Consider the following 14,117-nt stretch of genomic DNA (forward strand, 5'->3'; position numbering starts at 1 on the left):
AGCAGCTATACAAGACCTACTAGAAATGTAACCCCTCCCTGTCCTGCAAAAATAAACTTTCCCTCCCCCACCCAGCCCCGTTACAGTACCTAACTTGGTCTCTTCCGACCAATAGCATCATAGCATTTTGGCATGCATAATGTCTGCCCATCCCACCTCTTTCACATTCAAAGAGGTGAACATTTTTTGTCCTGCATGCTTTGTTAGTGCATATGTATGCATCTTAACACACACATCCATACACACTCTTACATGTCTAAAGTATATACACATTCGTTAAGCTTGAGACTAAAATCTTATCAAACCTCCTCACATTATTAGTCATATCAGTATCCTTATTGCTTGCAATGGAAACCCATGCAGATTCAAATACAACGCAAACTTTACATATGTACATTATCATGACAAAAGCGACCAATCAGCAGTGGCCTTAGTGAAAGTGACAGACGCACTCACAACAAGTGGACATTGGGAAGGGAGAGGAAGATGAGGAGAGGATGAAGTGTTGAGAACTATAGACAGATTTAGTAGAGAAATTGGAGAGTGTGTGTGTGTGTGTGTGTGTGTGTGTGTGTGTGTGTGTGTGTGTGTGTGTGTGCCTTGTCTGCATGTCTAATAGGATTGGGGGTTAAAATGACTTGCCAACTGGGAATTTAATCCTGAACTTCCAGTGGATTCAAACTAGGCTAAACAGGAAACAAGAACCCGGCATGACCCAGAATCAGGGTCACCTAAGCTTGACATTTCGGGAAAATACGCTTATTCACTTTTTTTATCGAGAGTAACATGAGGAATCAATATAAATGTCATGCCTGTGCAGTACAGAGCTAGAGCCAGGAGGCAATTACGTTAGCTTGGTGTAGACTGGAGGCAGAGGGAACAGCTAACCTGGATCTAAAATGTCCAAAAAATTGAAAATGAACACCTGTAAAGCCTACTAATTAAGACAATGTATATCTCTTGTTTAATCTGTACACAAAAAGTTGTAAATTGTAAAAATGTGGGTTTTACAGGAGTTGTGACCAGTCGTAGTAGCTTCCTTGTCCTCACTGTGAGCTTGCTTATTATTATTTTTTTGTTCTGTCCATGTTTAACAAATGAGAGTGTATTTTTTGCATTGGACAGAGCCAGGTTAGCTATTTCCCCCTTATTCCAGTCTTAAATCTAAGTTAGGATGCTTTACTACTATAGCTCCAAATGTATCTCAAAATAAAGTATTTTTCCCACAATGTCAAGCTATTTTTTTAAATAAACAATTATATGCTCCTCAGACAAAGTCTCCTCATTTGGTGCTCTCACCTTCTAAGCACTCCCAGCTTGAATGTAAAACAGGAAGGAGATACCTTACAGCACAGAACAATTCCTTAGATATCCTTAAGAGACAAACAGTACTTTATGAACTTCCTCTGCACCAGGCTCTTTTTTTAAGGATATTCTTGCCTAAACAGAGTCTATGTTGACTGGGTGGTGAGTGATCTTGGGAATCTAATGCAAATCAAAAGGAATGATTTCCTGCCAGCCAAAAGCTCTTTGTTACTTTTTGGTGGGAGAGAGGGAAGGTGAAAGCGAGAGAGGAGGACTAGAGATTTAAACAGATACTGTATAAAACTTAGCCAACAGACAAATAATTACTGTCTAAAACAATTAGTCTGGCATTGTTGTTATGAAATCAATGAAATGTCTGCAACACTCAACAGAAAATTCCAGTTAAAAAAAAAACAGTTTGGAAGAAAAAACTTACTAACTTACTAAAAACAAAAGTCCACTCACTGATAGTAATCACACACAGATTGCTAATATTAAATAACAAAACTAAAGTGAAAAAAAGATGTCTTCCTTTCAATCTTGCAGAAGCAAAAAGAAAGGAAAATGTATTTTCCAGGTTGACATTTGTGCATCTTAGTTCAGAGGTAGATGCAGAAACACACATGCACACACAAACATCCACATGCACACTCATGTGTGCCGCAGTTACAACATTACTAAACAGAAACACACAGATCCAACCATCCCTGTTTCATGTATCTACATTGCATATTTCTATGTTAGTATGCTGTCTCAGTTGTCATTTCAGTTCAGTTCTCTCTCTTCTTCCCTTGTGGCGTTTGTCGTCCGCTCTTCTTCTACCACGGGCTGTCGCTCCAGTAACCGTTCACAGTGCCACCTACTGAGCAGCCGCAGCCAAAACAAAGAGGAGGTGGAAGGACAGAAGGGAAGGGGGGGATTGGTTGGGGTTGGGGATTTCAGGAGGGGCAAAAACAGGGAAAGAAAGAGAAGCCAAAAACTAAAAATATTGCCATTGGCTGCTGAGTCACACTGGAGTCAGTGCAAGTAGTAACGCTGTTGGCGGTGGCGGTGGTGGTGGTGGCGGGATGAACTCAGATTTGAGGAAAACCACACTTCTCATACTCAGGCTGAGCTGCAATCATCTCCACATAAAGACAAAGCCAATTACCCCGCCATCCTAAAGGAATAGTTCAACAATTGTGTAAATATGCTAATTTGATTTCTTTGTGAGAATGTCATGAGAAGATGAAAGTCAATCTTCTGTCTGTGTGTTAAGAATGGAGCTGAAGTCAGGATGTGGTTAGCCTAGCTTAGCATAAAGACTGGAAGCAGGTGGAAACAGCTAGCCTGGCACTTTTCAAAAATACATCTACAAACTAGTTGTTTTAAAACGTGTACTCAATACACAAATAGAAATGCAGAAATGGACTCTCTGCGGTTTTAAAGTGAGTTATGTGTCGGAGCTATGTCTTGATAAACAACTGTTTATACATCCAGGTTGCCAAATGATAAGGTTGGTGAGCTCTGTATGGTAAGGTATGATGGAAGTAAACCTAGCAACCTCAATGTGACAAGACCATGGAAAGTGGAACAGTCCTGCACACAGCTGTTGTTCAACTTTCAGCATGTTAACACCACAGAAAACCACAAATAGTCCTTTGTCTTACATTTCTGTTTATTGTTGACTAATTGTTAATTATTCAGCTTTACTTATTTATTTTGGACTAGGTGTTTCGCTCTGATTCCAGTCTTTATGCTAAGCTTGGCTAACCATATACTGACTCCAGCTATACTTAACCCACAGACATTAAAGTGATATCAATCTTCTCATCTTAATCTTGAAAAGAAAGCAAATAGGCTAAACTGTCTTGGTACAGTTCCTTTAAAACAATATTGACTAAATAAAAAGACAAAAAAGAAATGAGAAGTGCTCATCCCTTTCTTCGGATTTTGCAGCTTAGCCTTTTGCTGAGAGCCCAGGTGAGATCACATGGAGAGCAGGTGAGGAGTGATGGTGTGGTAAAGATCGGACCCTACTGCTCCAGTTTCCACGACGTATACGTTGGAGGTCTTTGTGAGGCTAAAGCTCAAAGTTTATCTATGTTCACCTACAGTTTTTTTTCTTCACATAGCTGCTTTTGTCTATTTATTTTACGAAATATGTTTCATGCCCCAGCTCTGCAGAATTGAGTGACGACTCAGCTAATACCAACGCTGCTTCCCTAGTATCCCCATTTGACAGTGATTCCCAACCTTTTCAGTTTGGGATCCATTGAAAAAAAGATAATAAATTCCCAAAGCAGGCCCATACAGTAGCTAAGATAGAGGACACTGTGGTTGTGTCCTCTATGTTTATTTTGGCAATTAGGATTCTTGGCAAAAGGGTTACATTTACATTATACAGATAAACACTTGGTGGCTAAATATACTGATTATATAGGCTGATTCCAGTATTTTGTGGAATAAATATATTGAATTGTTACTACTTTTAGGTCAATAAGTGTAATAATCAAAGTATTTTGCATTTCCTAGTTTATTTATAGCATATTGGAGTGGCCTGTGTAATGTTTTCATCTTCACGCTGGAAAATAACATTTACAGACGTTACAATTGCATGAATAATTTAATTAAAAAAATAAAAACATTCAATATAGTTAATTTTTGGTCAAAATCCCTTGGTGGAAGTGGGAGTGTTCAACTAACACCTTCAATACATTCCTCAGTATTTCTAAAATCCTGGCCAAATAATAGCCAAGTTATTCGTATAACAGTAGTGGTTGGAAACAAACAATTCACATTTTCTTTTGCCAATTTTCAGGAAAAATCCATGCTACATTTGGCTGGAAACCTGACTTGAGTGGGGTACTGTAGTAATTGCATGGTTAATTTAGCATAATACAATTCCACTAAGGAAACATTAAATGTACATTATCCTGAAATGTGCATTATCATATGGAGCTTCCTCCGTATAAATATGAACTTTGACTTAGACTTTGCATCAGCAGCAGCTAATTAAAACAGGAACTGATCAAAAACCTCTAAAGCTTCTCACTAAAATATGATCAAAATACTTGAAACAGGCATGCCTTTAAAAGTAGCCTTATTCACATAGTAGTCAATGTGTAAATAAAGTTTACTATCTGAGAATTTACAGTATGTCCCCTCTCTCCCAAAGAGGGACTATTGCTTCTCAGATTACTTTATCTGAATACCTTTTTCAGGGGCCTGGAGAGGAAAAGTTATCCAGTAATTCACAAGGAGAAAAACAATGATTTTTTTATGAAATAGTTTCATAAATATTAAACTCCATTTCTTTTTAAACATATCTCAACTGCTGTTTTTTTTTGCAACTCAGGAGTTCCAGGTTGGGAACCACTGTCCTATGACCTGCATCCCACCCTGACTGAGACATTTACACCTGTTTTCCTTCTGTCCACGATATACACAAATCATTTTTACTGTAAGTCCTGCAGGACATCATGTGTTGGTTGTTAGCAGAGTGTTTAGGGTCTGAGTCTGAGGCCTGAGCAGGAAGCAGGGGTAAAAAGAGGAGGGGATGCTACTGCTTTCACAAGTTGGCTTTGCAGGTGATGTAGAATCTATTGGAAGTCATTCTCTCCTCTCTCCCTTTACTAAAGGGATACACTGAGAACAAACTAAGTGTGTAACAGAGGTTGTTGTGGTTGTCTCAATGTAACAAAAATAACTGACATTTTTTTAAAGGTGGCGAGGTGCACAGTTTGGGGTACTTCCTTTTCAGAGATATGATTTTGACTTTAAGTATACAACAAACTATTTTTTTTCGATCTACTCAAAGGTTGCCGTATGTTCTTATTCTGGAGATTCTTATGGATAAAACATGCATGCTGCAGTAATATGTTAGTGTCTATGTGTGTGTGTGAATGTGTGCATTCTGAGGATTAATATCAGAAAAGTCTCTTATTCATAGCTACTCTTAAGTCTTAAAGCATTGAAGTGCATTACAGTGTCAAGATACAGGCAAGATGTAGCACAGGGAACGCTAGAGGTAAACTAACTCAACTATCAGTCTAAACTAACCTAGACTCTATCCCTGTTAATAAGGCATGTGTGTTAGTGTGTGTTGGTGTATTTTAAAATACATTTGCTTAAGCGTCTATGTCAGCTTGATCAGTAAGATTTAGCTATTTTGTGGGTTTAAAATAGGAACCTCTAGTGTCTAGAAGAGCTCTAATTCCTTCTTGCTGTTCCAATCTAGAGGAAAACATGTGAGTAATGGTAATGAAAGAGCTGGGATGAATCAAATGTCCACGAGACACTCCTTCCATGGTAATGATTTTTGTTTCTTTGCATGTTCCCCAGAAGAAGAAAAAATGTTTTTATATTTTATTGTTGCTGTTGTTGTTGACATTTTGTTGTTTGTGTTTCCCTGTCAGCTATGCTACAAGATGGAGGGAATGGGGGAGTGGCATCGCCTGAGGCCAGGCGGCTCGAAGGGTTCAAAGGTGGAGTTGGTGATGGGGGTGAGGCGCAGCGGGGCGCCCGTCATCCCAGAGATATTATTGAGGCTGCGTGACTTCTCATAACCCGTGGCTACATGAAGATGACAAGCACAGGTAAAAGGGCAAAGGTTAGAGTGGAGTTATGAAGGGCCATTTATATTAGCAAATCAAACAGCATGAATGTTTTCATGATATAGTAAAAAGTTGTAATGTCAGGAATGTGTGGTATTGCATGGAAATGCATTTTTATTACAGAAAAAAAATTAGAATATGTTCATTTATGTTATGTTATGACAGCATTGCACATCAGAATTGCAAATATAAACCATTTGTTACAGTTACAAGCATTTGTAAATGAAACAAAGTTGAAAAAAAGAGACAACTCAAAACAAAACCAGCCCAAACCAAACCAAGTAAAATATATTAGACCAAAGGAGGAAGTAAGAAAAAGACAGACAGATGGACGGAAAGACAAACAGATGGACAGACAGACAGAGACAGGACAAAACAGGAATATTGGTTACGAAAATCAGCTATCAGTTGCCACAATATCCCCTAGACACCTAGAGTTGGCGCTCTGTAGCGCCGACATGAACTGTGTAGGGGGGGAGGATGCACTAGTCCAGTGGAAGTACACAAACCCCTTTGATCGGAATGCATCCCATAAGATTTTTATACTTGTACATCCACTGGACTACCTGCTCTGGGATTCCCAAAAGCACATCAGTGGTGGTACACTGTTCAGGAACATGAAACACAACCAGACTTGGTGGTTTAATGATTTTTGGGAAACTCAGAGCAACTCAAATGGGTAAATCATCTGGAGCTGAGCACAGTTAGAAATACACACAATCATCCAAGTTAACTCTCCAATATTAACAAACTTAACTTCACTTCACTGAAGACATTTTAATTTCAGAGTCCAGGTGTTTTAGCCAGTCTACCAGTAAGAACAGCAGGCTGCTGTTACCAGGGGAACAGTCAGTTAGACAGAAAGACAGACAGACAGACAGACTGAACAACCCCCTCCAGGGTTAGGGTCGAGTATGTGTTACTCTTCATTTAAGTGGTCAAATTGTTTAAAAGTTGGCAGCCATGCTAGCTCTGTGAGACTGTATGTGGCCACAGCAGTGCTTTGAGCTAACATCAGCACACTTAGCAGGTATAATTTTTACCATGTTCACCTTTTTGGTCAGGTTGAAGCAGCAGGAAGTGGCAGAGTTCGGCGACATTTCAACATGTTGGGTGGATTTTAATCTTTAAGAATGTGGTGACACTTTACTTCGATATATGACTCAATCGGCATGAATTTTTATTACAGTATAGCCTGATGGGCGTGCGCTCAATAAGAGTCTGAACGAGAGCCTGGAAGCTAACCTTGCTCTGATGCATGCACCTTACAGAAGCAGGATTTGGGATTTACATCCACCTGCGATCGAGTTAACTTGTTTCTCTTTAAGAGTTGTTCAAAAAGAACGATTTGTTCGAGAATCTAACATCACTATTTAAGAAAGATATTGGTCTGGCTGATGAATTGGTGCAGAATTATTTATATTTAATTAAAATAAAGACATAAAACTCTGAAACAGCCCAAGAAATACTTGAGAAAGAAAGGGATTTTCTTATTCCTGAATGATTCTCCATTCAGCCAAAAGTTAAAAAGCAGGCCTTCTTTTAAAATCAGAGAAATCTCAATGTAAATGCAAAGAGTAGGGGCTCACACAAGGGGCACTGTACTGTGATGGGCTCAAAGAGTGAATAAGCAAATTAATTGGTTTTAAGAAGTTGTTTACATTTTTTACATGGGCATCATTAAGAACAATCTTCAAACTTGTAAATGAAGTTGGGAAGTCAGTTAGTCAGAAAGGTTATCAGGGCTGGATTTCCTGAAAAAACTTTAGCATTGAGATATTTTTTATTTTAATGATTGATTTATTGTACCAAATGATTGATTCAATTTTGATGGAATAAGATGGATGACTGGTTTTAAAGTGTTTCTAGAGAACCCAGCAACACATAGACCATCCAACAGATACAATGGAGTCAATTAATAGGTGTCTTATGTTGCTTTCATGCCTACTTCATGTGGTCCTAACTTTCGGACAGTTCAGTTTGATCTGAACCAAAAATTTCAGGTGTGAAACCTCCCCGGCCCACGGTCAAAGACCAAAAGAGGTAGTCTCGGTTCGGATCAAGCTGAACCATTTCTTCATTTCTAGTGTGAAAGAATTTTTTGGATGGTTCGGACTTTTGGACCAAATAGGCTACAGACTTCGTGATATAAGGGAAGCTCCTTTAAGGAATAGCTCAGTGCTTAGTGTGTACATGAGAGAGTGTGACGGTGAATATGCTCAGAGCAGACAGCTGTCAGCTACCAGAGCAGAGAATAAATCAGCAATTTACTTGTTAAGTGGTAGTAAATGTACAGTGTAGGTTTCAGTTTGTCTCTAAATAAATGCTGCATCTCCAAAACCTCATGCAAAGTTCCCGTGTCTAGCTTCTCAACAACACAAGAAGAGCAGCAGTCATTTGAAAAAAAACAATCAAACCAATCAATTACAACTGTCGGGAGACACAGCTCATGTACGTGATGACGAAAGGACGTAGTTTTGTCACGTAGTTCTTTAGTTCGCTGTCATAACTGCGGTGTGAAACTAAAACTTACCCAATAAAACATATACAATGTAACAAAAACATGAACCTTGGTCCAAAACCTTGGTTCGGACTTTTAGGTGAGAAAGCCCCATTAAAAGTAGGACTGCTAATAAACAGACCTAATGTGAATAGATTAGTTAGATTTAAAAGGTGTAACTACTCTGCAGTCATACTTTGAGTCATTAAACAGCAAGAGAAGAGGTAATTGTGTTAAAAAGGGTGGCTTGTTGTCAACATACATTATCGCAGAAGATTACTTCGCACATCTATTTCATGAGACAGGTGCGTAGGAGGTAACCTGATGGTTTGTTACGCAGAACCATCTGAGCATTGAAAACTGTTTGGAAAAGGGCAGGCACTTTCAAAAAATACATAAAATACCTGGCAGGTGATTGGACAAACCATCTGTCTAACACCTCCGCAATTGTTGTTTTGACAAACAGTCGCGGCCTTCACACACACCTAAACCACGCCTGTAGCAGCCAGTAGCTCCTCATCGGACGCTGATTGGTTCGGTAAGCTGGTAGTTCAGATACAAATACATTACTTGAAGCCTAGTCTGGATCAATGACATTTCATTTTTTTCAGATTTGCAACCACACCCCAGCCCCCTATCCAGCGCCTTCACCGCTTCTTCCCCCAGTCAGGCGGGCAGGTCTGGGGCCAGCGCCTTTGTTTGGCTGCAGGACCAGATGTCTGTTTGCCTGTCCTGGACTACCTCTACTCCATGACCCCGATCCCGATGCACCCATCATCCCACCCCCACTGCGTGTCATGTTATATTGTTATGTTGTGTTATGTGCAGCAGTGCAAATGTACTGTTATGTGGTGTGCAGCAGTGCAAATGTACTGCTTGTGTGCTTATGTGCTGAGGTGTTTTTTTCCTGTTCCCACACTGTACCCCTATTCAGGGGCATAGTCTGGGAGTTGCCTTTTTCTCCTCGTCTCTCCTCATGTCATGCTGTATTTTCTTCCCACTTATATGTATGTACCTTGTAAAGCGCTTTGTGATTTATATCTGTGAAATGCGCTCTATAAATAAATTTTACTTACTTACTTACTTACTTCATTTGAAAATCTGGTGCAGCCTGATGTTCTGGCAATGTTAGTTGCCGTTGTTTTTGGGAAACAACAACAAACTTCCAGCTAGCAAGCTACATGCTTAAAATGGCGAGTTTTTCAAGGATATTTGGATCGTGCAACAAGGCAGACCTGCTTGGTTCTTTTGGGGAATTGTAAAGATTAACAAATAATATTTTTACGACATTTTGATTGGAGGGCATTTGCTATGGACAAAATACACACGCGATACAGGTGGTAAGAGCAAATTACATTGAACCATTCATCTAATTTAAATGACTCATGTTACTGTATTGTGTGAACAGCTAACTTCAATACAATATTGTATGTGGCATTTTCCAAGTTCCTTCCTGACAGCATTATGCAGAGCCACCGTCTCTGTGACCAGAGCTTAGCGCCGCCCAAGACGGTTATGATTGTTTTAAAGGAATGCAAACAATTCAGAAAAATTTTTTTTCTCGTGATATCGCGAGAATCTCGCTGCCATGCCAGGCAAGTAGGTAAAAAGTTGTAAACAAACCCCTGCACACTGTCTTAACCGGCAAAGATTCATTAATTAGTTATGTTTCAGTACTAGACCTTCATCGTTTGCCACATCACCAACATCACATAAGAGGGAAGGCTGTGTTCAGACAGACATTTGCATTCTGTGTTTCTTCCAAATTCTATTATCAAAGAGAATAATAATAATCCTCATTAACTGACTGTATGTTTGACTTAAAGGTGACAGTGTAAAATACTGTCTAATAATATCACTGGCTGCTGATAAACCTTCAAACTCACGATCAAATCAGCCTCCCTGAGTCATATTCTCACGTGTACCATAGCATCCCGCCCCCATTAACATAGTCTGTGTTATAACGCAGTGCTGTTTTCTGTCTGGACGCTTTGTAAAACTGCCCTTAAAGGGTAATATCGATATTTCCAACCTGGAACCTGTTTCCAATGCATTGGTGTTTAAGTGACTAAGTGAACAAAATTATTCTGAAATTGGTCCAGTATTGAGCAAGAACGCTCAGGCTCAGTGCAGTTAATTAGCTATTAACTATTAGAAAACAGACTTTAAAGTCATCCACCTATATAAAGTACATGTAGGAACAACATTTTGTAAAGGTGTAGTGCAGTTTATTGTCCAGGGAGCGGACATTTGCTGTGAAAACCGTCAGGAGTACTGACGGTTTAGCCTAGCACAAATACGGGCTTGTTTGCCGTGTTTACATTAATTCTCATAGAATTTCCAGAATATAACAGCATGCCATCTAAATTAAATTAATGATTAGTACTCATACAGGTTACTGTGTGAAGCTGCGGTGCATGCCAGTGAGGGGCTGGACAAAGAGGGGAGAGGAAGAGATCTGCAGGAAGTGGTCTCACTCTACTTCAAATTCTTTCCCACAGCTTTAAGGGGAACTACTGATTTTACACATCAATGTGTGTTTTCAGGTTTTGGGCACTACTACTGCACATTATAAGAGTTATATAACGTCTTTAGTGTCTCCAGAGGGAGATGTGTGTTGATGTAGTCTGATTAATGTCCTCAAGTGATGTCACTTGAGTCAGAGGCTTAAGACTAGAGGCTAGCTGGGCACACAGGAACTTCAGTATTTATTCATGGACACACTGCACTAGACAACTCTGCTCCGATCCCCAAAACCTCCCTGACCTCCCTACCTATACTGGTTCTGTCTGATTTCAAAGCCTTAGGATTTGAAATCAGACAGAACCAGTATAGACACTCGCCTCAAGGTACCTGTCCAGAGGGAGCATTATTTCACATTCATTGTAAACAACTGGCAATGCATTCTGGTAGCATTGAGTTGCCTGCTCCTTATTTGCATTTGCATTCTCTATAGTTGAGGACCAGGCTACTTAAGCAAATCAAAAGGGCGACTCGCCACCTCTCGAAAAAATCTTCTAAACTGACGATCTAAAATGAAGACAGATACAGTTTCCAGAAACACTTTTCAGTGAACTATTTTGGTAAAATAAGCAAAAGTTTCTAAACGAGCCACCATGTTGGTCTGTTTTGAAATCCATGAATGAGAGCGTTAGTCCATTCAGGTGCAGCCACCGCGGTTTTTGAAGGGAGAAGCCTGTTTGTTTTTTGTCAGTGGTCATTGAAAAGAAATTGATACTTGGTGGCATGGGACACACACACACACACACACACACACACACACTAAGGGTGTCACGATTTCGATTTTAAATCGAAATCGACAGAGGTGTGTTACAACACACAGAACGCAGGCACCTGACTGGGAAAGATACCGCTACGCTCGTTACTGTAGGCTACAATAAAACCTAGTAAATACGTATCAATACCCACTCACCTGTCTACACATGTAGGAAGCGATATATTTCAATCTGATATGTCTGGGCAGTCCACTCTCGCCCACCGCGCTGTTTACACAAACACAGCTCTACTTTAATCTAGATGGAGAATTTTGACAAACAAGCTAAAACAAAAGCTGTCGGTTTGTAGTCTAACTGTTTATCTTAGTTTGCCACAAATCTTGAAATTTGGAGAAATTATTGTAAACTTAACTGCTTGAACGAACGATCCTCTCTGCTGGAGCATATATGGATGTATTATAAGACCAAAACAAACGTGGCTACTTAATATGCACGTGAATGACACCATCTTCTTGTTCACGTCTTGTGTTGTGTGAAGTGTCAGTTCCGTTTCATACGTAAAACATTTGCCGGCGTGGCGCGGGGCTGCGGGGGTTTGATGTTTGGACAGACCTGCACCCACTGCTGAAAAAGCTGTCAGGTTTGGTTAGAATAGGAGATGGGCTGATTCATTCATTCATTTCAAGGGGGATTTTCATTTTTCAGTCTTGTATATCAAAGCTCCTGGTCCAGTTCATTTTAGGACGCAAAATGGCAGTATTGAAAATCCCCCTGAAAATGTTATTGATAATTTTGACAATAGGTCCAGCCATGTTCTCAGCATACACTTTAGTATGATTCTAGCATATCATTCTAAAATGAATGACCAACACCTTTGTGTGCATTACAGCTTCATATACTGTATCCTTGTGTGTATGTGTGTATTTGTGCATGTTTACTATGTAACAGCACGCATTCTGCTCTGTTTAAATAGCTGTGTTTGCAACGTCAAGTCCTGTAACCACAGGAATAAATCAGCAGCACTGCGGCTCTTAGCTGATTGGAACACACACACACACACACACACACACACACACACACACACACACACACACACACACACACACACACACACACACACACAGAGCTGCAGCAGTGTTAGATTGAATAGGATCAATAACCTACAGCTTCTAACATACAGCAGCAATTTATAGTGACCTGTAATCCCTGATTAGGACTGCTATCATCAGACATCTTGTGAATATGATTCTGTATTAGAGCACAGATCTGCCTGATCAACATGTCCTATGAATAAATAAACAAAGGCAAAACACATTGTTGATAAGCACTTACATGTCTCAGTGCTTAAAAGCAGGGACTGTTTCTAGTGTCTCTCGCTGTATGAAAAGTGGAGCTGAAAGGTGCTCAGCATCTGTAATGAGTGCCTCACTGCAGTTTGCTCTGCAGCAGATGCAGCATTAGGCAGCTTTAGCTATGATCTGCCACTTAATGTGCCTGGTGCCGTGCTCGTGGCCTTTGAAGCTACTTCATCTTGTATTATGCTGCTGATTTAATAGATGAAATATCTTCATTGACCAAATGGCTTTAATAATTTACTGCACTATAGCAACGCTGTGTTGCAGTGAGGTGATTACTTTTTCAGGAAAGAATACATTACAATTTATCCGTTGCACCCGCTCCTGAAAATTGCCTTTTTATATCAAGTGTTTAGTAAGTGGAGTATGGAAAAGGAATATGGTCAACATGTCTAACACTTAGATTGCATTATTGCAGCATAATAATGTCATCTGGGAACATTTCACAATATGATTCACAAAAACAACCTACTATACCTCAGATTACAAAATGCAATACCTACATTTACAAAGGATTGGTAGGTAAGTTTAATATATTGCTTGTCCCCCTAAAAATATTTTTTGGAAGTTATTTTACAATCAACAATTCTAACAATCTACAGTGAGTAAGGATGGTAGATGGTAGAGAACAGACCAGAATGACTGGGAGTTTATGGGGAAATCAACATGGGGAGTTGTTTTGGTGCCTTAAACTGCATGAATCACAAAGTAATGGGTCGAAAATGATCCGTTAGCACCAGCGAGCTGGTCAGAGCCTTGGGTTTTAATAAGGGCAGGAGAGGTCTTGCACTGAAGAAACGGATGTGGATTTAGCATTTCCTGACAGTCCTGCTGTAGCCAACTGATAATTTAACTTTCCTCTGACTGGTAGCTCTGTGTCGATGTCTCTTCGACCCACTTGCTTATAGACACCTTTGCTCTGTTAGATTCTGGCTGCCTTTCACATCATCATGACATCATGAGAAACCCAGGTCCCCCATTGTATTCCATGAGCTCCTGCTTCATATTGACGCATACATCATGTAGCTGGTTTCATTTTCTCAAATAATGAGATCAGGGGCTTATTGTTGAACCCTGTCACTTCAGGCCATCAACACTCAGATGACACACTGCTCTCATCTAGTGG

At 39.9% G+C, this 14,117-nt stretch overlaps 1 protein-coding gene across 5 annotated transcripts in view; it reads right to left on the reverse strand.

The window, feature by feature from the left end:
• LOC120574086 (potassium voltage-gated channel subfamily C member 1-like) overlaps positions 1-14,117 on the reverse strand; it is a 118,085-nt gene that overhangs the window by 13,713 nt on the left and 90,255 nt on the right. The window contains exon 5 of one of the 5 annotated variants that reach the window (XM_039824158.1): positions 81-2,164. The exons of 2 other annotated variants lie outside the window; for them this stretch is intronic. In XM_039824158.1, coding sequence (XP_039680092.1) covers positions 2,124-2,164 — 41 coding nt within the window. In that variant the 3' untranslated portion in view covers positions 81-2,123. Of the gene's footprint in view, positions 1-80; positions 5,860-14,117 lie in introns of those variants that run through there. 2 more of the 5 variants (XM_039824157.1, XM_039824152.1) reach the window with 2 other exon arrangements.

Source organism: Perca fluviatilis, chromosome 15 (genome assembly GCF_010015445.1).
Source record: "Perca fluviatilis chromosome 15, GENO_Pfluv_1.0, whole genome shotgun sequence".
In the NCBI taxonomy this organism is placed as follows: domain Eukaryota; kingdom Metazoa; phylum Chordata; class Actinopteri; order Perciformes; family Percidae; genus Perca; species Perca fluviatilis.